Below are 24,335 nucleotides of genomic sequence, written 5' to 3'. Positions count from 1 at the left end.
AAAAGCAGTCGTCTCTTGAATAGCTCACGGAAACTAGATGGAAACTGCTTTGTGCCAACACAAAAAATAGACGATTTATTATTTAAAATGCAATCAACATGATAAAAGATAATTAAAAAACGTCATTTAGCCGCATTTGTAAAAATACATAAATTAGCGTAGTGTATCTATTGTATGCTTCTTGACTTAGAGCGAATAGTTAGATTTCTTCAGGTTTTGGGATTCTCCAAGGCTTTAAAAATTATGTATTTCAAATAGATTCATTATTTCTTAAACTCTAATAAAAATATACAATAACCTTCAATAAATCCACTATTTTGTGTGACACCCATTAGCTAAAAATACCTTCATTCGATTTTATATTTACTATTAGTTAAGGGGAGGTTGGGGGCGGATGCCATGTGGCAGCCCCCAACCTCCCCACAAAGAAACGCGGGGGTGGGTGCCACGCGTCCAACACCCGCCTTCGCGCCGGGGCGAGTCTAGGTGGGGAGTGCGTAGTAATAGATTAGCGTTACCATTTACATTGACAAAGTGTTGGAGAATGTTTGTATTTTACAGGCTATATAGTCGATATTCTCTACTAATCAACCAATATCGGGAGAAGACATGGAAAATCACTGCCTACTCCAGTGAAAGGCGCTCCCGAGTCGTCTGCACGAATACGAAGGAGAAGAACTCCCGATCTGATGCACATCATCCTCGTTTCAGGTGCGTCTTTGTTTCTGCTCTCGAGGCTCCTCGTGTCTTTGATCTCCCATGCTTCTTATCAGCCGGCAATCGCAGAGGTTTCAGCTACATCTGACATGAATTTCGAGTGTTTGGATTCTTCTTTCTGTTTATAATGAAGCGAACGTATCGACAGATCATTAGCTGTTCTCTCCCCTCATTCGTCGTCAACAAGGAATTGCAGTGTTTTCAGCCACATTTGGCATGAATTTGTTGCTTTCAACCATTCATACACTCTGTGTTTCCTGCGTCCATTATCCGTTGATGTTTAGTAATGGAGGGTGGCTCTAACCTGTGTTCATTATTCCTCACCAAGGGATTGCAGAATTTTCAGATACATCTGACATGACTTCTTGCTTTCTAACATAGATTGTTTTGATTATTCCCTGCTGTTTAGTGATGAAAGGAAGGTTTTGACGGATGATTGGTTCTAACCTCTGTCGTTGATTATTCCTCGCTGTTTAGTTTGAAGGATAGCTTTTAATATACCATTCGGGTCTTCTCTGCAGGAATTGCTTTAGGGTTTTCCAACCATTTGCCCTCTGTCTTCTGGTGATTCTTGATTGTGGCACAGCCAATCAAACAGCAGCTGGGCGTAATGGATACATTTCTCCGCCATTTCATGCCAGCAGCTGTCTTTGTAATATCGCTAGCATGCTCTGCATCGGGTATTGATTTCATTACATTCACAGAACATGATACCAATAGAGTGGTTAGCCCCTGCAGAGATACGACTGTACAGACTGGAGATGGGTTCACATTTGGCTTGGCTTTCAATCAAAATGCTTCTTTCTTTCACAACGGAGTGCAATTGTCACCCTGTGACAGCCGTTTGAGTTTGTCAAATGGTTTACTTTCTCTGTTCCGTCCAAAGGTTGATCAGATTAGTCTTCTCACCATCAATGCTAGCACCTTGAATCTGGTATGCCTCTAGCTTGTATTAAATAGCAGTGTTTTTAGCAGATAGAACCAAGTTCTCAGAATGTTAAACCATATCCTTGCTGGTTTTGCAGGGGAATTCTGATCTATCAATGGTAGCCTTTGCAGGAAGCCATTATGCTGCAGTCTCTGCTCCTCATGCTGTGATATCAAGAAGTTACATCATCACAAGTTTCACATTGGTACTCTTCTTGGCTTTTAGGGGCAAATATTACTTGGTCCACTGTGCAACTTGAGTATGAACATAGGAATCAATAGGGGAGTTCATACTGCACAAATGCTCACTCACTGAAGTGAAACTCTCATTCTAGCAGTGATCTTTTGATGGCCTCTCCATAGCAAGCTATGAAAACAACCAAGCCACTTTGCATGGTGAATGTACTGAACAGGTGCTAGAACATGCACAGTTTTTCTTGGGTGAATAGAATCAAATTGAACAGAGTATCCAGTCACCTTCCTGAGGAAGGGCTTACACAACTCAAAAATTTAAGGCCGTGCTCAGCTAATGGCTTCTCACAGTGACAGCTATAAGCAAGGAGATGAACACTCATGCACATGTTACTAATCACGTTGGGGGTAGGAACAAGGAAGAGGGAATCTATATGCTAGTGGCCTTCTGCTGTGGTTGCTGCTTCGTTGATCCCTACCTTTGCAGTGAGCTATGCAAACACAAGGGGCTGGCTGGCAAGATTGTGAGCTAGGATTTTTGTTTATCTTTGGTGCCAATAAGGGGAGGTATCGAATGAGTATCGTCCAAACAACAGATATAGGATTTAGACATGGTAGCCTAGAGGAGCTTTGGGACCATACAAGTCAGTTGGAGCCCAGGTATTGGTAAATCTTGAGGTGATGATGCTCTTGCTTGTGGTTAGTGGGATGCAGTTGAGTGTTTAGGTTCTTCCTGTGACTGCGATGGTTGGGTGGAAAGTGTTTAGTATTCAGACTACGTTTTTGTGTCTTTAAAGCTCAAGATTGTGCTCTTTTGGAGAGGGGAAGGATGTCATATGTATTTTGGGAATAGGTCAGCAAGATGAGTGAGCTATGGCTTTGATCTCCTTTTAGTGTGATAACGCCCTTTTGGTGGGTGATTTTTTCTAGGGCTTGCAGGGAAGAGAATGCTAGTAGAGAGAGGCATAAACTAAGCGCTCTCTAAAGTGCGTATTTGTGGATGCTTTTCCCTAGGCCTTTTTCCTTTGTAGGGAAGGTGCTAGTAGGGAGGTATTAATTGAGTAGTCTCTAAGGAGCACATCTAGGAGTGTGAGGAGGTTAGGGTGGTAGCCTAGAGGAAATTTGTTGCTATAAGCTATATTTGGTTGGATATATTTTAAGGTGTTGATCCTATAGCTCGTGGTTTAGTTAGAGATGGTTGAATGTTTGGGTCTCTCATGCGATTGCTGTGGTATTATGACACTAAAGGGTCATGCTTTACTTTGCAATTGAAGCATGAATTTTTGACTTGAGATTTTGTGTCTTATCCAAATTATAAGTGATAGTACAACTATGGAAGTTCAAGTATGAGGTGGTCTTCAATTTTGATGGCTTCTCCATGCTTGAAGGAAGAAATAGATTGCATAGCTTTACAATCAAGATGTTGAAGAATGGGTAGTAGGTCCTTAGGCCCATTTGCTAGAACTTTGCTATTTTGGCAAGTCACATATGTAGGTGTGTGATACATGGCACATGGCATGGAATTTTGTTGTGGCATAAAATTCCATTTCTAAACCTAGTTATGTAAGGCAAAGGGGCATTTTCTCAATTCTAGATAGCTCTTGTGCCACATGTTCAAAATGCACACAAGTAGTTGTAAAAAAAATATATTTGAGGGAATAAAACCTCTTTTGTACATACTTTGTTTTAGATTTCATATTCAACATTATTCTTTGAGTCTCCCTTCCCCCCGCCCTTGGGCCTGCCCTAGTGTCTCACTCCTTGTCTCAACTTATGCATGTGCTTTTTCATTGCTGCACTCTAATAGGAAATGGCATACAAGACACATGTCTGCCAACATGCCTTTCGAGATCCTAGATGTGGTGAAAGGCTATGTCAAGCAACCAAGGTCATTAGATGAATTAATGTTTAAATGTATAACATTGTCACGGCGATGTGAATTTTCGATCTTTGCCAGCACTTGGATTAGACATTAATTAAGTTGTGCACATGTTATGTGTAAGTTAGGTATGTTGCAATGATAGGCCAAGGACACTGAGAAGTTAGTGGGTGTCAAAGACAAAAGTTGTAATTACTGTGAAGTGATGTTAGGTTTTGCATTGAGAAAACACAAAATGTATGAATATGACTAAAGTACAAGAACTGAGATAATAACACTAGAAATACAAAAATACAAAACACAATTAGAGGAGAGAGAACTCTCAAGTGAATGAATCAATGCTGTTAATGAATGTAAGAATGTATAAAATTCACAAAGGCAAAGCAATGGGGGTAGTTGGAGAGTGATGTCCATCATAGATGGATCTTGTGGTTTGTAACCACGAGTCAGAGTTGAGATAATGTTGAAAGTGAAAGAGCAGCAAGTTGGAAACCAAAACACAAAAGTCTTTGGGGCTGGAATTGGTAAACACATAGGAATGTTGAGGTGACGCTATTGAAGTGGTAGTTGGAGCTTGTGTGTGTTGGTTGAAAGAAGGTGATGTGGGCGGCGCACAAGGGACAATTTGCAGGTCACAATGGTGGAAGATCCACAACATGTCGTAGGTATCACAACCGATCAGGGTAGGGTGACAGTTAGGCGACATCGTGATGCGACTGCAGGGTATGACTGAGTAGATACACGATAGGTGGATTGCATAGCAAGCATACGTGATAGATTATAGGTCTATGGCTAGTAATGTCGAGCAGGTCAAGTGCTACGATTGAAAACACATTGACAACAATTGTTAGGAGGCGAATTAGGTGGTGTTGTTAAGAACTAATATGGTGCAGATTGGCCTTGAAGATTGCAGGGGGATGAAGCCGTATTTCTTTCTTAAGGAGGGTGGCAATGACCTAATTTATCAATAATTACAACAAGCGTATAATTCAAATAAACTGAAAGTGTGCATTTTACCACTTAAATCTTGGACAATGGATAGCTTGTTGGCTCCAAAACTAGTGTCCCTTGTGATATTTCTTTAGCTTTTATTGCAAGTGGATGGAATATAACTGAGATTCTGTGATCTCCTATGCTAATCCATGTATCTCTCGTTGTCAAAATTGATAAGTAAGCCTTCAAACCAATTTGCCCCTTGGTTTGGTTGGGGATTTGCCTTTACCTTGCTCCTTGAAAGACAAATTCAGCCCTAATTATGAGCATGCATCCCGAGGCGGCTATCAAACTCTAATTTTTGCTGTAAATTAGGGTTTACAGCAGAGATTTCCAATATCTCCACCTCTAATGTTTCAAATGGTTGGATTTTCTGATATAACTTGAGAGATGGTTGTAGGATGAGAAAGAATGCTATAGAGAGAAATTTTAGAGTTTCATTGCAAGAAAGGCTGAAAAACAACTGCTGCCTTGCTCCAGTAGCCATGGAAGTTGTCACTTACAGCTTAGGACTACCAGAAAGGGTGTTGCCCCCTCTTGTATGTTGTCATCTGCATGAGTAGGACCTTGGGCGGTTGTCAATTGCACCTCAAGGGCTCCAAATTGTTGTCACCTGTTGTAGGATTGATCCTTGGTGGTTGCAAATCACATTAGCAGTATCTCCTTGCTCTCTAACAGCCTCCTCCCTCACAATGGCTGGAATAGACTTCCATAACCCAAAAACGTTTTTTCCACTTGCATTGGGAAGTCTTGCCAAGTGGCAGTCTTCTAATCCCATTTTTCGGTGTTATATCCAGCTTATTAAATGAATTTTCAGAATATTAATTTTGAAAACTAACTTAATGATTATTTTAGTGCTTAAAAAGTAAATTTTACTAGCTAATAATTAAATTGGGACTAATTTGTCTTCTAAGTATCTCTAAGCAATTAGTAGCCCTTAGATTGATATTAATTAATTAATTAATGCCTAGTCTCTAATGTTACCATTAACATTAGTGGTGAATAAATTGGTTTAGGCCAAAATGTGATACTAGGAATTGCACCTCACATGTGCAAGTCACATTAGCACATTTGATTACTTTTAATCAAATGCTAAGCAAAGCAATACAATTTCACGTCCTTGTATGACAGACCACTCCGTAATTATCCTTGATTGTGCCAACACATTCGTTGCTACTACTAGAAGTACATGTTGGCATCATAGTCAAACAACATGTGCACCTGTTGCTTAACCATGCTCATGCCCTCTGCATGTGATTCCAGTCACTTAAATGAGTTACAATCCATGCCCATGGATCATAACTACTGTTAGAACCATAAAGAACGCATCCACATGTGAAAACCCAACATTGTTCTAACCACTAAGAAATTGCAGTGCATAAATTGAGCATAAACAACACCTCATAGCAATGATGTACCACATGATAGTCATGTAAAGTATACATAAGTTGCAAACCACATGTAACTTATGCAATTGCTCTTCTTTTGGATGACCTGCAAATGTACATTATATACCATCCATGTATCCCATACATGCTTGCAAATGTCCATCACATCCAAGAGTATATTCCATGTATTTCATATATATTAATAATCTTACGAATGTATAGTTTCAGAGCCTAGGTGCAAATCATACCATATGCATATTGACTCACAGTGATTAGTACATTGAATAGTTATCCCAATGGTAGAAATATTGCCAGCATAGAGATATATTGTTTGCATAGAGTATTGTGGGGCTTGGATGCAAACCAAGTACATTTGAGATCCGCTACATAACTGAGGTGTCGATAACTGGGGGAGTAAAGATGCAACCTCTCTCTTGAGCATCAAGCAATATTCCAGACCTATGCTCTATTGAACCTTGAATGAGCCTAATCCAAAGTTCGCTCTAACTAAAACACACATCAAGGTAAAGTGTAATATTGAGGATGATCAGCCAGGTCACCCTCCTCCATCTAGTTGCATTCCTTCATAGGTGAAACAATGTTGAAGCTTTACCAAGAAGCACATGGAAACTTTACCTCTAACTTTACTTGTCTCGAAACCTCCAGTGGGTTCTAGTCTCTTTTGTTCTTGAGCATTGCGATGCTTTATACTTTCACATTGCTGTAATTCCAACTTAAGTAGATGTGACATTGTATCCAGTTGACTAGCCCCTCATGTGTAGCTATACGCTAGGAGCACCAAATGCATTAGGAAACATTTTTATTTGCATACTTTGGGCTATTGTAATGTGATTGTGCATAGGAATTTGCATACTACCAGCCATACCAAGATACATTCTCCCATACATTGCATGCATTAATAGCTGCATTTTTTCTCATGCAAGTATTACTAGTTGCGTTTGTCTTCGTGACCAGCATTAATATTATGAGTCCCAAGTAGAGTATGCTGCATATATGCATTGCCAAACTAGCTATTTTGTGCCCTAGCATCATGCCAACGTTGCTATACATGGCGTTATGCATATTACTAGCCATACCCGGATGCAGTGGGCCTTGCACACCACCTATTGGTTGTTGCATATCAGAATGACTTGTGCCATACATCCCCATATGCAATTCTTGACCCACCACACCATGGAAACTAGTGCTATCACCAAAGCACCCTGGCTGCCCCATTGGCATCATTTACTTATGCTCACTATCCACATTTGGAACATCATGCTATTGTCTTGGTTCTTCCTTTGGTGCATCTTGTTGTTTTGAAGCTCTTGAATACAATTCCTGGTTTTGCCTTTGCTGCACTCCCTTAAGGGGTTCAAAAAGCGCATGAATTATCACGGGATGTGAAATTTTAAAATGCTTTAATCTTGCCGATAACTTTTGATTAATTTATTAATCAAATGTGCAAGGTTGTTTAACACATGTGATGCACATGGTGGTTATTTCATGGTAACAGGTGGATCCTGAGGATGCAGTGGGTATCAAAGGCAAAAGTTGTGATAAGTTATGCCAATTGGGTTTTGGTGGTCAGCTGGTGTTAGTTTCAACCCTAGGATAGTTGTTTGGCCGATAAGTGTTAGTGGTAACACTAGGGATTGACATTCATTAATTAATTGATGCCAGTCTAAGGGTCAACAGAGATTGGGGACCACTCCGGGTTGCAAATGGCCTAGCCAATTTAATTATGGATGGGCACATTTAATTTTGGGTAAGGTTAAAAGGGCTGAAATCAATTTTTGGAAATATTTAATTCTGAAAATTGATTTAATGGTTGGATAATGTTGAAAAATGGGTTTAGAAGGTTGCCACTTCGCAAAAATTTCTATGCAAATTGAGAAAACGTTTTTTGCATTGGATCTCAGCCACTCAGATTATTTTCAGCCTAGGAGAGAGGGAGAAGGTGCTGCTGGTCAGAATTCAGATCCATTCTCAGCCATTGGAGGCAGTAGACAGCAGTGAGGAGGTCAAGAACAATAGATGACAGCAATTTTGGCACCAGGAGCTGTTGGTGACAACATTTAATGTAGGCGGCAGTAGATTGGAGGACTCCAATCAGCAAGCGAAAACATTAAATGCTGATTGGTGCAGGCTGTAGACTGATTCTCGGGTTTTTACCACGTGAAATTTTGAACTTTCTCTCTATGACATACTCTCACCTATTATAGCCCATTCTCAGGAGATTGTAGCATTTGGAGCAGATCTCATCTATATTTGGTGGACAACAGAGGGATTTCTGCTATAAACCCTAAATTTCTTTAGAAATTATTGTTTAGTAGCCACCTCGAGACTTGTGCCAACAAGAGAAGGCATTGTATACTGAAGTCAGCACCTACAATTTGTTGTATTGTCCGGGATTTCGAATACCTAACCATCCGTTATAAATTTGGGACAATATCTGGTCAGTTGTTGGGGTCTAATTAGAGCAAGTCTTGGGTGAAAATCAAGGGGCAAATTGCCCAATTTGTTGTTGATTGTTGCACTAGCAAGGGGCTTTTGGATTAGCCAAGGAGATTCATGGAATCTCAACTTGTAATTAATCCATTGGCAATTGAAGTTAAAGAATTACCGAAAGGGGTGTAGTTTTAGGCCAAGAGGGTGTTCAATGTCCAAGATTATTAAGGTAAATTGTGCATTTCAATTTATGTTTATTTGCTGATTGTTGTAATTAAGTGCTTGTTTGATCAAGGAATTACCACCTTATCCGAGAAGGAAGGTCGGTTTCATGGTTCCATTGCTGGGATACCATTTTAATGCCTTGATTTGGTGGGCCTGAGGCACCTGGTTGCAAGCCAAAAGCTTTGTGCTAGTACTGATTTTTGCTGTTAGCCGAGAAATTACAACAATATCTCTTTATACAGTGAGATGGAATCAAGTAGTGATGATGCCTCTCAGTATGGACAGTGACATGGGGAAGAAGGAAATGCAATGCTTGATCTTGGTCAAGGCTTAGATCATGGACAGTAGGCTAAAAATGTTGTTATTGGGCAAGATGCAGGGCCTTTAAGGCATAATGAGATTGATGACTAGAAAAGTGAAGAGGAATTTGATGACCGGTTCAAGAATCGGATGAGGACAACATCAAATCTCTTTGCTGAATTAGCAAAGGATCCTCAATTTACTCGATTTTCGAATGCTCTGAATAAGGATAACAAGGGTAAGAAGAAAAAGTCATCTTCCACACCTTTGGGATAACAAGGTGCATCGAAGGTAATGCTGAAATTTTCACTTGAAGCTCCCAAAGATGCTAATGAAGTAACACAGTTGGTACCTATGGGCCAAGGAATGCAAATGCAAGGCCATTATCATGGAAGTGCCAATCCAATGGATTTTGGATAGCCAAGCATGAATACTGTGATGGGGCAACTAGGATACTTTGATGGTAGTATGATTTTCCATGATATGGTTGGATAGGGATGGCATACATGAATGCATGGCACAAATCCCTATGATATGCAATAGCTAATGCATGGTGTGCAAGGCCTAATGTATTCGGGTATGGCCGGAAATGTGCAAAACCCTATGTATGGCAGCATTGGCTTGATGTATGGGACACAAAGTAGCATGCTTGGTAATGAATCTGCATCTCCGAATGCTAATGGGGCAAATAGATTGAAATTGTGCATTTTGGATATCAAAGTTTTGGGGCTTTTGCATCGGTTGTATTGTTGAGCACTATTTGTGCATTGGAGAATGTGTACATTGGTTTGTTTTGATTAAGTGTGACACAGATTTGATAATTACAACATGGTGCATGCTGTAATTTTTGGAAATTTCCAGATTTCCAGGTGGTTCCAGCTTTGGCTCTTGCTTGAATGTTCTTTGAAACAGTGACATTTATCATGGCCAATGAGGGATAGAATGATGTATTCACATCTATATCCAAGGAGGATAGATTGAATGGCAATAATTATTCTCTATGGTCTGTTATGATGAAAAATGTGTGACAAGATGCTCTAAACACAAAAACACAAAACCAATCGTACGACAAAGCACAAACTGATAACACAGGACACAGTTAGGGTTGGGGTAACTCAAAGACAATGAACACAGATAATAATGAAATGAATGATTGCTGGATATACAATACTCATGCAACAAACACACAGTGTAGAGAGTGAATACTATATGACAAACTCTTCTATCTCAAGGATTAGGCCCTAGAGTAGGGGTAATGAGCTAGAGAGTGTGTTTTTGTCATGAGGACATGTATTTTTGAAACCTCACTTAACATGTGGATTAATTTTTAACCACATGTTGCACATGTGAGGTGTAGCTGGGGTTAAAGTAAATTTATGAGCTCGGGACTCCAGAAAATCACGGGATGTCGAAGGTAAAAGTTGTTATAAGTTATGTTGCGTAAGTACTTGGTGGTATCTAGTATCAATTGTTGGCCTAGGTCATTCATTTGGCCATAAGTGTCACCTGGTGACACTAGTGACACTAGAGATGTGGTGTTTAATGGTACCTAACGCCGATCTAATGGTCAAAGATGGCACAGAGAGACTCGAGAGTGGAAGATGCCTAGCCAATTTAATTATTGGCGAGTCAGATTGTTTTTCTGGACACCGAAATAATTATTAGATTAATTTTTAGTAATTAAAGGCTGAAAATTAATATTTAATGATGGATAGTGTTGAAAAAACCATTTGGGAAGGTTGCCACTTGGCAAACTTGCCCATACAGGCTGGTAAAAGGTTGAAGAACAGGAAAAATGAGATAATTCTTGTTGTAGTAAATGTGGAAGAGCTGTGAGCAGCCATGGCTAGCTTATTTTCCGCCATTGTAGCTAGCCACGAGTGAGTTTTGAGGAGGTGATTGTAGATTTAGACCTTCCACAGTTGGGCGATTGCATCCAGGTTCAAGGTGATAGCTGATTTGGATGTCTCAGCTGTAGACGGCAGCATTTAATGCCGTTGTGGCAGGGCAACAACTACTTTTGACTGATTTTCGGACATTCTTTGTGACAAAACTCTGAATGTGTAAATGCCCCGAACAACGTAGTATACTTAACAATTATGATATTCACTTGTTTTCGAGATTTAATATAAAAGAGAATGAACACTTAAAGCTGAAAATGAAAACTACTCACAAAATTACAGCCATGAAAATGTAAAAGTAATGGAGACAAGATTAAGGATTGAAGATGGGCAACCCAAAACCAAACCCCCCCCCCCCCCCCCCCCCCCCCCCCCCCCCCCCCCCGAAGGAATGTATTTCTGCTCAACCCAGGTCCCTTAGGGAAGGGCTGAGTTACAATCAACCTGAGAGTGAGGAGAAGTAATTCTCACTCTCACAAGATCGTGCAAAGATGTACAAACACACATGCATTATCTATTATGCAATGATAAGAACTGATTTCTTTACAGTATGAGAGAAGAAAGAGGGGAAATCAACCTTTCTTCATCGTTGATTAGCAGTACATGGATAGGGCTTGCTTCTTGTTGCTAAAATGGAAGAAAGAGCTCGAGAAGGAGGTGCTGTAATGAATTTACAGGCTTGCTGTCTTGTAAAACAGCAGTGATAGAAGACGGAATATGGAGGAATTTGATAATGGAGAAGCGGGGGGTGATGATGGGGATGGATAGGGCCAGTTTCTGGCTATTTGTGGGTATTGTATATGAGTTTACAGCAAAGAAAAATGATGCTGAATGAAGAAAAACGAGCTCTTATTTATAAGAGAGGGAAGAGCTAGTACAAAAGGGGAAAGTGGAGTAGCACAAGACAAGTGTCCAGCCACATGTCATGAGATGTGACAAGTGGTGGGACACTTGGAAACTTGTGTGACAAGTGTCTTGACACTTGTCTCTTCTCTATGGCCTTCCTTTTTGGGCAGAATACTGTCACGAATAGAAACAACCAAATTTAGTAAGCAGAGTCAGAGTACAGAATTTATTATTTTTAGAATGACATCTCTATTTTTTAAGACTAGCATTTTTAGGCTAATTCGAGGCTCCTAAAATTTAGGGACCCCCCCAATATGGGTGTCATATGAAAGCTTTTTCCGTATACATCGCAAAAACGGTATTAGAATCTTCATGTGACTTTTCTATGCAAGGAAATGTGCATTTTAAGCTTTCAGCCCACACATGCACATTGTACAAGCATTTCATGATCATGTCATCTTGTTGATTGTAACTGTTTGTTTTGGCGGATCTAGCCCATACTTCAAGGCATCAATCCTTTCTGTGTGTGAGTTTAACCTTGATATGCGTGAGTTCTCGTCACAGGCGCCCAATCGAGCCATATAGATGGAAGTGTGAACTATCTTTTCTCTAACCCACCACGTGGATCCACCATAACCTATGACCACTCATCAGTGGCCAGCTCCAATGCACTTTTCTTTATATCTAATTAGTGCAAAGGAAACAAATTTAATAAATCATTATATAGACAAATTAATGAAAAAGGATACAAATTCTGTTTCTATAGAGTTGTGACAGAATGTTCTCTCTTTACAACTTTCTCTCTCATCTTCCAACCATTTCACAGCCTTGCTTCGTAGATCTCAACATTTGGACCCTTGGAGGCTGAGAAATTGCAAATTTCTTTGCTGTAAACTCTAATTTACAGTAGAAATTAGGGTTTAGCAGTAGCCTCAGGAGGCATGCTAGAAATAGAAAGCCCCAAGACTTGGATTTTCCAGGGCTGAAGGTGAATTTCAGCTAAATTCAGGTGGAGACTAGCCGGCCATTGAATTTGGGGCATTTTCATCGTCTATGAAGTGGGTGAAGGCCAATTAAGTGCCCGAATCAAGGGGCAAATCAGATTGAAGACTTGCTGGTCACTTTGGACAGCAAGGGGAGTTGGGATTGCGAAGGGGATCGGGAGAATCCCATTGTAAATCAACTTCTTCTTCAATAAAGCTAAAGCAATACCGAAAGGGGCGTCGATTTTGGGGCCAATCCGGTGTGCATTGTCCAAGATCAATAGATAAATTTGTATTTTCAGATTTGCATTTATTGTTTGATGCTGTGATTAAGTTGTAATGAGGGATTTACCACCCATCCACAGAAAGAAAGTTGGTTTCAGTTGTACTTTGAATAGCATGAAACGTAACAAGGTAGCCTTCGATGTCGAGCACCAGCAAACATAGCTAGGGAAGGTATTTGATGCAGACAGCAGTGCAGAAGGGAGAAGTACTAAAAACGTAGGTGAGGAGAGAGAAAGACTAAAAACATAGGTGAGGAGACCAATAGTAGTAGTCAGTAGACTAAAATCAGCTCCAAACAATGTGTGGTCGGCTAGAAATAGGCGCGCCAAATTGCTATAGATAGCAATGACCAGGTTGGACCATGATGTCCTCTGCGTTTGGGGTGTGGGTAGCAAGCTGAAAGACTTGAAATCTACAAAAACGAGGTTAAGAGAGAGTGGTGGGTTGCATGCCTATTCATAGAAAGTTTGGGGTACCCAAATTAGGGTTTATTGAGTCACTATATTCTGAAGTACAGGAAAATAAGGATGGATGGCCCCACTACCTTCATACAACAAGCAAAGCAATCCCACATACTACTAGGATAAGTGCCTAGGGATACTGAAGTGTGTGTGTGCCAATCATATGGAGAATATGTAGGGAGGTTAAAAAAGATAATGGTGAGCTTAGCAAGACAAGCAAAGCAAGCAAGCAAGCACGGGGATTGACAGTTGACCACTCATAAAAGACCGAAAAGGGATAAATGTGCACATATGCATGTTTGCATGAACAAAATGCCAATGCATGGGGTATGCAAGATTTCATACTCGTGTAAAATGCGATGCAACGTTGCCACTGGACAATGCCCTCGCAAGGGAATTGTTCACTTGTCCTAGTGCTCTTTTACAATCATGTTATCCTAACAGTGCGGATGAAGTTACAAATGTTTTTAATTACAATACAAAGAATAAATGCCTGAAATGTCTAAAGCTAAACTGTAAACATCATCATTGTTCCTTTGAAAGCACTTAATTCTAGCAAACAACAAATAAACATAAATTGAAATGCACAATTTACCTTAATAATGTTGGACATTGTACATACTCTTGGCCCCAAAATCGGCGCCCCTTTTGATATTTCTTTAACTTCAATTGCCAATGGATTGATTACAAGCAGATATTCCACAATCTCCTTGGCTAATCCAAAAGCCCCTTGCTGGTCCAACAATCAGCAACTAATTGGGCAATTTGCCCCTTGATTTTCACACGTGACTTGCTCTAATTGGACCCCAATTGGCCAAATGCTGTCCCAAATTTTCAATGGATGGCTAAGCATCTGAAACCCCTAACAATACAACAAATTGCAGATGTTGACTTGAGTATACGATGCCTTCTCCTGTTGGCATGAATCCCGAGGTGGCTACATCAAATTGCTCTCGATAGCTCTGCATGTGTTCCCTTTGACACCCGATAAGTCTTCAATTAAAGTTTAACATTAATACTTTAGAAGTTAATTAATATTGGGCTTATCAGGCCGTTGTTTACACCAACACCTCCACCTAAGCACAATTCAAGGCAAAATTGGGGGATTTGCTTGAATCCCATCTAGTGAGCCAAAATTTGTCTCTCACCTTTGGGGACTTCAATCAATTCTACAGATTTCTTCATCAAATTCGAATATTTGCATATGATGTTTTCAAAAATTTGGACCTTTTTCTCTTTAGAGTAACAATTAGACAAAATTTCATAAATTTCATAATTGAAATTTAGGGCTTTTGTGAAATTCCCCCAATTTAATCGACATTGAGGCCAATCACACCTTCTAGTTGACCTTCGTGCACATTGGAGCCTTTCCAACTGCAAATTCTTCATCGCCATCATCAATTTTGCAAAAAATTATAAGTTTTTGGCCTTTTCTTTACTTTCTTTTTGTGTTGCTCTTGCATTTATACTTTGGACAGCCGTTGGCTACGAATACTAGCAATTTCAGCGAGCAGGTGGTAGAGAAAAATGATTTGTTCAATGTGTTTGGGGACTCTGATAGATTGGATGGCACTAATTATCCCATGTGGGCATACATGAAGGAGCATGTTTTTGTTGCCAAACAGCTTTGGGGTTATGTATATAGTTCAGAAATTAGGCCTACAACTCGGCTACATAGAATGCTGCCCAAGCTCATGCTTTGATTGAACTCTTGTGCTAGAGACAAGTTATCTTGCATTCGGTTGTGCAGAATGGCCAAGGATGCTTGGGATAAGCTTGATTCATTGTATGTGGCAAGGACATCATGAAGCATTGCTAATATTGATGAAATAATTCCCGATACCTCTATTGTATCTACAGACTCACTCCCATAGAGCCAACAGACGGTGAAGGGGCGTCTCATGTTGCAATTTACAAACAAGCTGTTGGCTGTTTTATTTACCTTTGCACCACACGCCTTGACACTCAATATGCCATATCTCAGGTGAGTAGGTATATGCACAGCCCACGGACCATACATTGGCAAGTTATTAAGCGGATCTTCAAATATCTGCAGGGTGCTCAATCACATGCATTATTATTTCTGAGGGAGGGAGACTTGTATCTACAAGTTTATAGTGATTCAGATTGGGTTGGTGAAGCAGACACTAGGTAGTCTACTAGTAGATGCTGTTTCTTTTTGGGCCGCTCATGCATTTCATGGCTAAGTAAGAAATAGCCTACAAAGGCTACCTCATCTTGTGAGGCTGAGTACAAGGCAGCCTTCACCATAATAGTGGAATGTATATGGTTGTATAGATTGTTGGTTGATTTATAAATTTCTTTGGAGGGTCCTACACCCATTCTTTATGATAGTTAGAGAGCTATTGTTGTGGCATAGAATCCTATGTTTCATACTTGCACGAAACTCATTGGGATACATTACCATTATGTTAAAGAGAGATGCTATGAAGGAGAGATTGGTTTGATGCATGTCCCTACACAAGAGAATGTTGTTGACATTTTTGCCAAAGCACTTCCTCGTGAGAAGTTTGAGGCTTTTCAAAAGTCCTTGAACTTGCTACCCTTTGGTGATTGATCTTCCTGTGCTTCTACCACATCGGCACTGTAGGGGAATTTGCCAATTCTATGGGTAGTGTGAAGAAAACTGCTAGGGTTTGCACTGAGGACACATAGAGTGTACGACCATGACAGAAACACAAAGAGACAGACACAGACATAGAGGGCAAAACTCAAACCCTAAACGCAAAACTCAAAAACTCAAACACAAACAGAAGAAGGGAGAGAGAGAAGACAACTCTAAAGGGAATAAATGCTTTAAATGAATGTAAGAGTGTACAATGTGCTCTAGGATAGAGCAATTTCGGAGTGTGACGTCCACCGGAGATGGATCCCAAGTCTGTGACCACCAGTCGGAGAGTGAAGAGAGAGGAAACTGCAAAATGCTGATACCAGGGTTGCCAGAGATAGAGGCGACAGCTGCAGAGCGGAGAGATGACACCAGGTGGCTCTAGAAGGATGCAAACACAGGTTGTAGGATGTCGCCTAATGTTGGAGATGCTGGCGATGCCAGCTAGAGGCCAAATGCAGCCCGGGAGATGACGCCTGATAGTGGGCGACAGTTGGAAGAAGGCGCCAGGGCATTGCGAGGCTGGAGGGAGAGGTAGCAGAAGTCGCGAGGGCTGGACAGCCACGTGGAGGTAGACTGATGGCTGAAATGTGCACTAGAGAGTAAGAAACCCGTACAAACAGAATAATGATTGAATGAGGGCAGCTTGTCTATTTATAGATGTGGAAGGGGGCTTCAAAAATTAGGGTTTCCACTGAACTCTCTCGAATCGCTCCCCGTTTTAGGGTTTTTACTCTAAAAGAGCATTTTTGAGTGTATTTTGGGGTTGTTAAGAGGCTAATCAGCAAGTAATGCATGTTTTAGCTCAACATCCCCTCTTAGGCCCAAAACTGAGCCGAAAGGTTAGGCCAGCCATTGTGTTTATTTATCCCAATGCGTCCCACCCCAAAGCAGCGAGGGCATGTTCCTAAATCTTCAGAAGATGGAGAGCGACGGGGAGAGATTCGTCCTTCTCTTGGTTGGGCCCGTGACACACTTCGAGATTTAGGGATCGAGGGGGTCCCTGAGGAGTGGGAACCACAGGATGGACCGCGGAGGTTACGGAGGAACCATGCACATTCTTTGAAGCTTTTTTGCTCCAACTATTGTTTGCTGACCCGTGTTATGCAGGATCGTGAGCCACTTCAATGAAGGAGGCTTTGCAGTTTGATCATTGGCGGAAGGCCATGGAAGTTGAGTTGGAGGCTATTGAGAGGAATGGCACTTGGTCTCTTGTGCCTCGTCTCTCTCACAAGAAGGTGATTGGTGTCAAGTGGGTCTTCAAGACCAAGTACCTTAGCGATGGTTCTTTGGACAAGCACAAGGCTCGCCTTGTTGCTAAAGGTTTTGCTCAGCGCCTAGGCATTGATTTCCATCATACTTTTGCCCCCATTGCTTGTATGGCCACTATTTGAGCTGTTCTTGCCTTGGCTTGCCATAGGAGATGGCCTGTCTATTAGCTGGATGTGAAGTCAGCGGCCAGCCTTTCTGAATGGTGACTTGCAGGAGGAGATCTATGTTGAGTAGCCTCTTGACTTTGGATTCTCGGATGGAAAAGTTTACAGGTTGAAGAAGGCCTTGTATGGCCTCAAGCAGGCTCCGCGTGCATGGAACGAGAAGATCGACTCGTTTCTTCAGTCGAAGTTGGGATATCGGTGCTCCAAGGCTGATCTGCAGCTTTATGTGCACACTTCCGAGGTTGGTCGTGTGTTGTTTGTGTTATATGTTGATGATTTGATTCTGATAGGGGATCATGCAAAGAAGGTCCGAGAGACCAAGATAGCTTTACATCAGGCATTCGAGATGACGGATTTGGGGCTTCTTCATTTCTTCTTGGGTCACGAGATTTATCAGTCTCAAAGGGGCATTTTCATCTCTCAGCAGAGGTACATTCAGGAGCTCTTGGTGACTTTTGAGATGGAGACTTGTCGGCCCATTACTACTCCTATGGATCCGAATTGGAAGGCCACTTCACACTAAGATTCTCCTGTGATGGATGCTTCACGCTACCATCAATTGATTGGACCTTGATTTGGCTTCTGAACACTCGTGTTGATCTTTGTTTTGCTGTGGGTCTTTTGGTAGGGTTTATAACTGAACCCAAATAGGTGCATTGGTAGGCTGCCCTGAGGATTCTTCGTTATTTGAGGGGGACCTTTGACTTAGGGATTTCTTATCCTGCAGGTATAGATGCTTCAGATTTGGTTCTTGCAGGTTAGAGTGACTCAGATTGGGTTGGCGATGTGGACCACCGACGGTCTACTACAGGCTACTGTTTTACCTTCGATACAAGTGTTATCTCTTGGAGTAGCAAGAAGCAGCCCACGGTAGCCCTTTCTTCTACTGAGGCGGAGTATGGGGTTGCGTCTTCCACCACATGTGAGGTTGTGTGGCTTCGGAAATTGTTGGAGGAGCTTGGCTGCCCTCGTCCTACTCTTCTGCGGCGCGACAATGAAAGTTGCATTGCCTTGGCACGGAATCTTGTATTCCATGCTCGGACGAAGCACATTGAGATCCAGTATCACTTCATTCGGGAGAAACTTCTGAATGGGACCATTGATGTGGAGTGTTGCAAGACGGAGGATAATCTTGCAGAGTTGTTTACGAAGGCGCTTCCCCAGGGTCTTCTTCGGCAACATTCTAGATCCCTCAGTCTTTTGACCCGTCCAGGATCTGAGAGGGGGTGTTAGACAGTCATTTTCTGGACAGTGGAGTACGGCAGTGCCATGTCAACAGCCACATCAGTAGACTGCACAGGTGCCACGTGGCAGCCTGCAGTCGGACAGTTTTACTGCACAGTTGGCTGCATTTAATGCAGCCGACTTGGTGAAGTTATTTTCTATTTTTTGGCTATTTATAGCCGGTTTGTGGCACACTCCAGCATTCATTCATTTTCAAGTTCTGATCTTGAGATTTGTTGGCTGAGACAGACTATGCTTGGGCTGACGAAGATTGAGGTCATCAAGTCGGAGACATACGCAGATATTACCTCTGTCCCCTTGTATTTTTCTGCACTCTTATATAGCATATTACACTATAGATTTTCTGCGTTTACACTGTCTCCTTTTCTCTCTCTCTCTCTTCTCTCTGTGTTCACTCTTACTAGTTGGGTAAGTCTTGCCATAGGGAGCCATAAGAGATGGTTGATGTACCAGGTGGATTTCAAGTCAATCTTCTTACATGGTGATTTGCAAGAGGAGATTTATGTTAAGCAGCCTCTTGGATTCTCATCTTTAGATGGTAAGGTATGTAGGTTGAAGAAGGCTCTATACGGCCTTAAATAGCTCCTCGTGCATGGAATGAGAAGTTTGATTCATTCCTTAGAGAGTTGGGGTATTGTCGTTGTATTGGAGATCTACCTTTGATCCAAATCTTTATACCCATACTTAAGCTAGAGGATGCGTCTTGTTTATACTCTATGTGGACAATCTCATATTGATAGGAGATCATGTCCAAATGATGGAGTGAGGAGGCACTTAATGAGAAGTTTGAGATGATCGACATGGGGCTTCTTCATTTCTTTCTAGGTCATGAGATATGGTAGATTGAGAGGTCTCAACAGCAGTATGTATAGGAGGTCTTGACTTTTTTTGAGACAATAAAGTGTTGCACTTTTTCTATTCGTATGGATCCAAATTGGAAGGCTATGGCTCATGTTGATTCATTGGCAGTGGATGCTTTTTAATATCGGCGGTTGATTGTGTCACGGGGAAGTGAAATTTTGAGATGCTCTAATTTTGTCGATAACATTTGATTAATATATTAATTAAATATGCAAGGTTGTTTAGCACATGTGATGCATATGGTAGTTATTTTATGGTAACAGGCCAAGGATCCCAAGGATACAGTGGGCATACAAGGTAAAAGTTGTAATAAGTTATGTCTGACAAGTACTAGGTGGTACTGGGTGTTAGGTTTGGGTCTAGACCAATTTATTAGCCACTAATGTTAGCGGTGACATTAGAGACTAGGCATTAATTGATTAAGTAATGATAGTCTAAGGGTCAATAATTGCTTAGGGATACTTGGAAGACAAAATTGGCCTAGTCAATTCAATTATTGGCTGGTAAAATTGATTTTTTGAGCGCTAGAATAATCTAAAATCAATTTTTAAAATTAATATTTTTAAAATTAATTTTGTAAGTTGGATAATGCTAATAAATGGGATTAGAAAGTTGCCACTTAGTAAAACTTACCCATGCAAGTGGGAAAAACGCATTTAGGGGTTGGCGGAAGTTTATTCTAGCCATTGCGAGAGAGGAGGAGGTTGTTAGAGAGCAAGAAGATGCTGTTGATGTGATTTGCAACTACCCCATGGACTAGTCCTACAACAAGTGATAGCAAATTGGAGCCCTCTAGGAGCAAGTGATATCAGCCCAAGGTCCTTTTTGGTGCAGATGACAGTCTATAGGAGGGGGGCAATAGTCTTTCTGGTGGTCCTAAGCTATAGATGATAGGTTCTATGGCTATTTGAGTAGGGCAACAACAGTTTTTCAGCATTTCTCGCGATGAAACTCTGAAATTTCTTTCTCTATAGCATTCACTCTCATCCCCTAGCTATCTCATCATTTTCCAACAGTTTGAGCCATTAGAGGAAGAAATTGAGAGATTTCAGTCAATCTCCGTTGTAAACCCTAATTTACAACAAAAATTAGGGGTTTGATAGCCACCTTAGGATGTGCGCTCAAAATTGAGGACCTAGGACTTGAATTCCAATAGCTGAAACTAAGGAATTTCAGGGAGATTCAAGAGGCCAGCTCGCCATCAAATTTGGGGTTGAATTTGTCTTTCAGGGAGCAAGGTGAAGGCCAATCCCCAATCAAACCAAGGGGCAAATTGGTTTGGAGGCTTGTTGGTCAATTTTAACAGCAAGAGGCACTTGGATTAGCGAAGGAGATCAGAGGATTTCAGTTGTAGTCCTTTCATTTGCAATATAAGATAAAGAAATATTGCAAGGGACACCAAGTTTGGGGCCAATAGGGCATCCGATGTCCAAGATTAAAGTGGTAAAGTATGCATTTTCAGTTTACGTAAATTTTATGCTTGCTGTAATTAGTGCTTAATCAAGTTATTTACCATCCTATCCAGGGAGGAAGGCTGGTTTCAGATTGGGTCATTGATTTGGCTCCTTAATACTTGGATTGATTTGTGCTTTCTAGTTGGTTTGCTTGCAAGGTTCATGAGTGAGCCCAAGAAAGTTCATTGGTGGGCTGCCTTGCACATTCTATGGTTCCTGAAGGGAACCCCCGACCTTGGCCTATTTTCTCCAACAGGTATAGGTGATTCAGCTTTGGTGCTTTGAGGTTGAATAGATTCCGATTGGCAAACTCAAACTAGGCCCGTGATATTCACAAGCGAATGACTTTAGCTTTGGTGCTTCAAGGTTGGACAAACTCAGATTTGCAGACTCAAAGTAGGTTGGCTAGGTGAATGGCTACAACTATTTCTTTCTTTGAGGTATAGGTACTATTTCTTGGAGTAGCAAGAAGCAGCCAATTGTTGCCCTTTCTTTGATAGAGGCAGAGTATCAAAGTGGCATCTTCCACCACATGTGAGGCCATTTGGATTCAGGGGTTGTTGGGTGAGCTTGTTTGCTTGAAGCCTTGAGCTACCAATAACCAAACTTCTATGTGATAATGAGAGTTGCATAGCCTTGCCACGAAATCTAGTATTTCATGTGAGGATGAAGCACATAGAGATCAAGTATCACTTCATTTGTGAGAAGATCTTGGACTAGACCATTAATGTAGAGTACGGGAAGTTAGAGGATAATTTGGTAGATTTTTCACCAAGGCACTTCCTTAGGCTGTTCTTTGTCAGCATTCCAGATCCCTAAGCCGCATGCTGCATCCAGAATCTAAGAGGGGGTGTTAGCAGTTTGGGCACCTCCTAGATGGGCACATGCTCAGGCACGGGCACAGTGGACAACAGCGATGGGCACCAGGAGCAGTTGGGCAGGTCTCAAGGCAGCATGGGCAGTTTCCAAGGCAGAGTGGTCCGACTGGTTGGGCAGTGGGCAGCCTGTTATGGGCAGTAGGCAGGCTGGTCGGCCAGTTTTGCAGCAGTCTGCAGGTGGACTGCATTATTTTTAGCTTTTTGGCTATATTAGCCAGGCTGCTCCCTATTCTCCGTCACTTGTGTTTTATGCAGATAGAGAGATGTTCCAGCTGTTCATACACGCACAGCCCCTTGTACATACTGCCTTTTGTATTCAGTATTCAGTTTACTGCAGTCTTTAGCATTCTACTCTGTGTGTGTGTGTGTGTGTGTGTGTGTTGTGTTCATGTCTTCTTTTAGTCCGGTCATATGCTTCCACATTGCAGCATTTTGACAAGAGAAAGGTAGAAGTCAATTGACGTTTCCATAATTGATGAAGGATGGAGCTTGGAGATTCAATAAAAAGCATTTGCACCTCTTTTAGTTGTGCATTTATGGAAGCATATTTCAAATTCAAACTCTTGAATGAGTTTCACCCACTTTGCATTTTGGCCATTAAGGTTGGGCATGTAAAGATTTTGATAGACAAGGTTAGGGTGTCCCATTACTTATTATGGAAGATGTTTTTGAATATTCCTAATTCCTCATATGCTAGATACACATTTTTTGTAGAAAATGGTGTTTTAATAAATACTCTTCCCACGCCATAGGCAAACATTGATAGGGTCTCTCATTTCCTATTCATGGAAAGTGGTCCAAGTCTTTAATAACATGGATTAGTACTCGTTTCAAAACATGGGTGGTGATGGCTAGATACCTCAAGCCATAAGCATTGACTGCGTGTTTCTAGCTTATAATAAGTTATGAGCATTGGCCTAGTGGTTCTTGTGGTTCTAGCTTATCAACAGGTGCAAAAATGATACCTGTCAATGTTTCAGGAATTGTCATAACTTATAGACCTGTGCATCACCATGAAAATCACACTCATTTGTTGTAACAGGCTTGACGAGTTCATTTTTCATCCAACATTGTGTCAAGAGTATTACAACCTCAATGCTCATCGATGATAATAGATTTATTGGGCAGTCTTTCAAGTCTTCCTATGCGCTCTGTAGATTGTAGGACGAGTTTAGAAAAGTCACGTTTTGATGTATTTCTGTGTAGTAGTTAAGAAATCTGAGCTTCCTATGACACGAGGCTTAAAAGTTCTTGACATGAGCATCTAACTGTATGGTATAGAGGTAAAAGTGTGTTTAGGAGTAGAAAGCAAATCAGAAAGTGATATGTAGGAGGTAACTACTTGCCATCTGACATTGCATCCTGTGAAATCAAACACTTATTGTTTTTTACAGGTCTTGGACTTTAGTAAAGGGAGACTGCAGAGTCTTTTATGGAAAAGTGATGGTTGCAGTTCTTGTGAAGGGAATTCTGCATTTAAATGCCTTGATAATAAAGATTGTGCAATACCCTTGAGCAGTTGCAAGACACTAGGAGGAACTGTTGATTGCAGCCTTAGCTTTCAAACATCATTCTCAGGTTATGATAAGCATGACAGGGTTTTGAATTCTTGGTATGAGATTGACCATCTTCACCAGTACTCTTTGTACAACTTGTACGGTAATCTGAAAAACTCACTTACAAGTCAGTACAACAAGTTTATCTAGAGCTGCATGTGCTAGACATTTGGCAGGAATTGGAGGAGCTTGGCTACGTCAAACTGGATTTTCTGAACAGCTGTGTTGTTTCATACTTTTATTTGTTCATTTAAGTTCTGTCTGTCATTGACATGATCTATCGAGGCTTATGACAACCTCTTGTGGTTGGTTTCTATGTCATGGTTTCTAAGACTTTTTGACATACGCATCTTTTTCTACCTGGATTCACTGTTCCTGTAGCTTATATAGCCAAAGAAAAGGCTGATTTAGATGCATGATTTTGGACTCTTAACTGACAGCATCTACTGACTACAGCAAACATGGTTGACGAGTGCCTAGTTTGGTTTGACATTGAAAACAAGCTTTTGAGTCCATTCCTTTCTTCTCCTTTGTCCAGATAGAAGCTCGAAGTTTCAGTTTTGCCCATACAGATAGGTGAAATCCCTTGAACTCCCAAATGTGTAATTTCTTCCAAGTTACCTTTGCACCCATCCTACTAGATTTGGCGGAGCATATTCTTGTGGTCTCAAGCACCTTGGGGTGGAATTTGATTTAATGTATGAAATTGAATACTTCAAGAGTAGGAA

The 24,335-nt window shown here is 41.1% G+C and overlaps 1 protein-coding gene across 2 annotated transcripts; it reads left to right on the top strand.

The window, feature by feature from the left end:
* The first annotated feature begins 554 nt into the window (after positions 1-554).
* Positions 555-24,026, top strand: LOC148018957 (uncharacterized). 2 transcript variants are annotated; one of them, XM_087701456.1, is made up of 4 exons: positions 555-711; positions 1,239-1,651; positions 1,743-1,850; positions 23,446-24,026. In XM_087701456.1, exons 2-4 carry the CDS (start codon positions 1,328-1,330, stop codon positions 23,755-23,757), a joined length of 744 nt encoding a protein of 247 aa, XP_087557582.1. In that variant the 5' UTR covers positions 555-711; positions 1,239-1,327; the 3' UTR covers positions 23,758-24,026. The 2 variants fall into 2 exon arrangements, with proteins under 2 accessions (XP_087557582.1, XP_087557583.1); XM_087701457.1 differs by having other exon boundaries at positions 661-788.
* The last annotated feature ends 309 nt before the right edge of the window (positions 24,027-24,335 follow it).

The sequence above is a fragment of the Lygodium microphyllum genome, chromosome 20, assembly GCF_053477565.2.
Source record: "Lygodium microphyllum isolate KBCC chromosome 20, Lygodium_microphyllum_v1.1.10, whole genome shotgun sequence".
NCBI classification, from domain to species: Eukaryota; Viridiplantae; Streptophyta; class Polypodiopsida; order Schizaeales; family Lygodiaceae; genus Lygodium; species Lygodium microphyllum.
The sequence above is the reverse complement of the archived record's forward strand: the minus strand, read 5'-3'. Positions and strand labels throughout refer to the sequence as shown.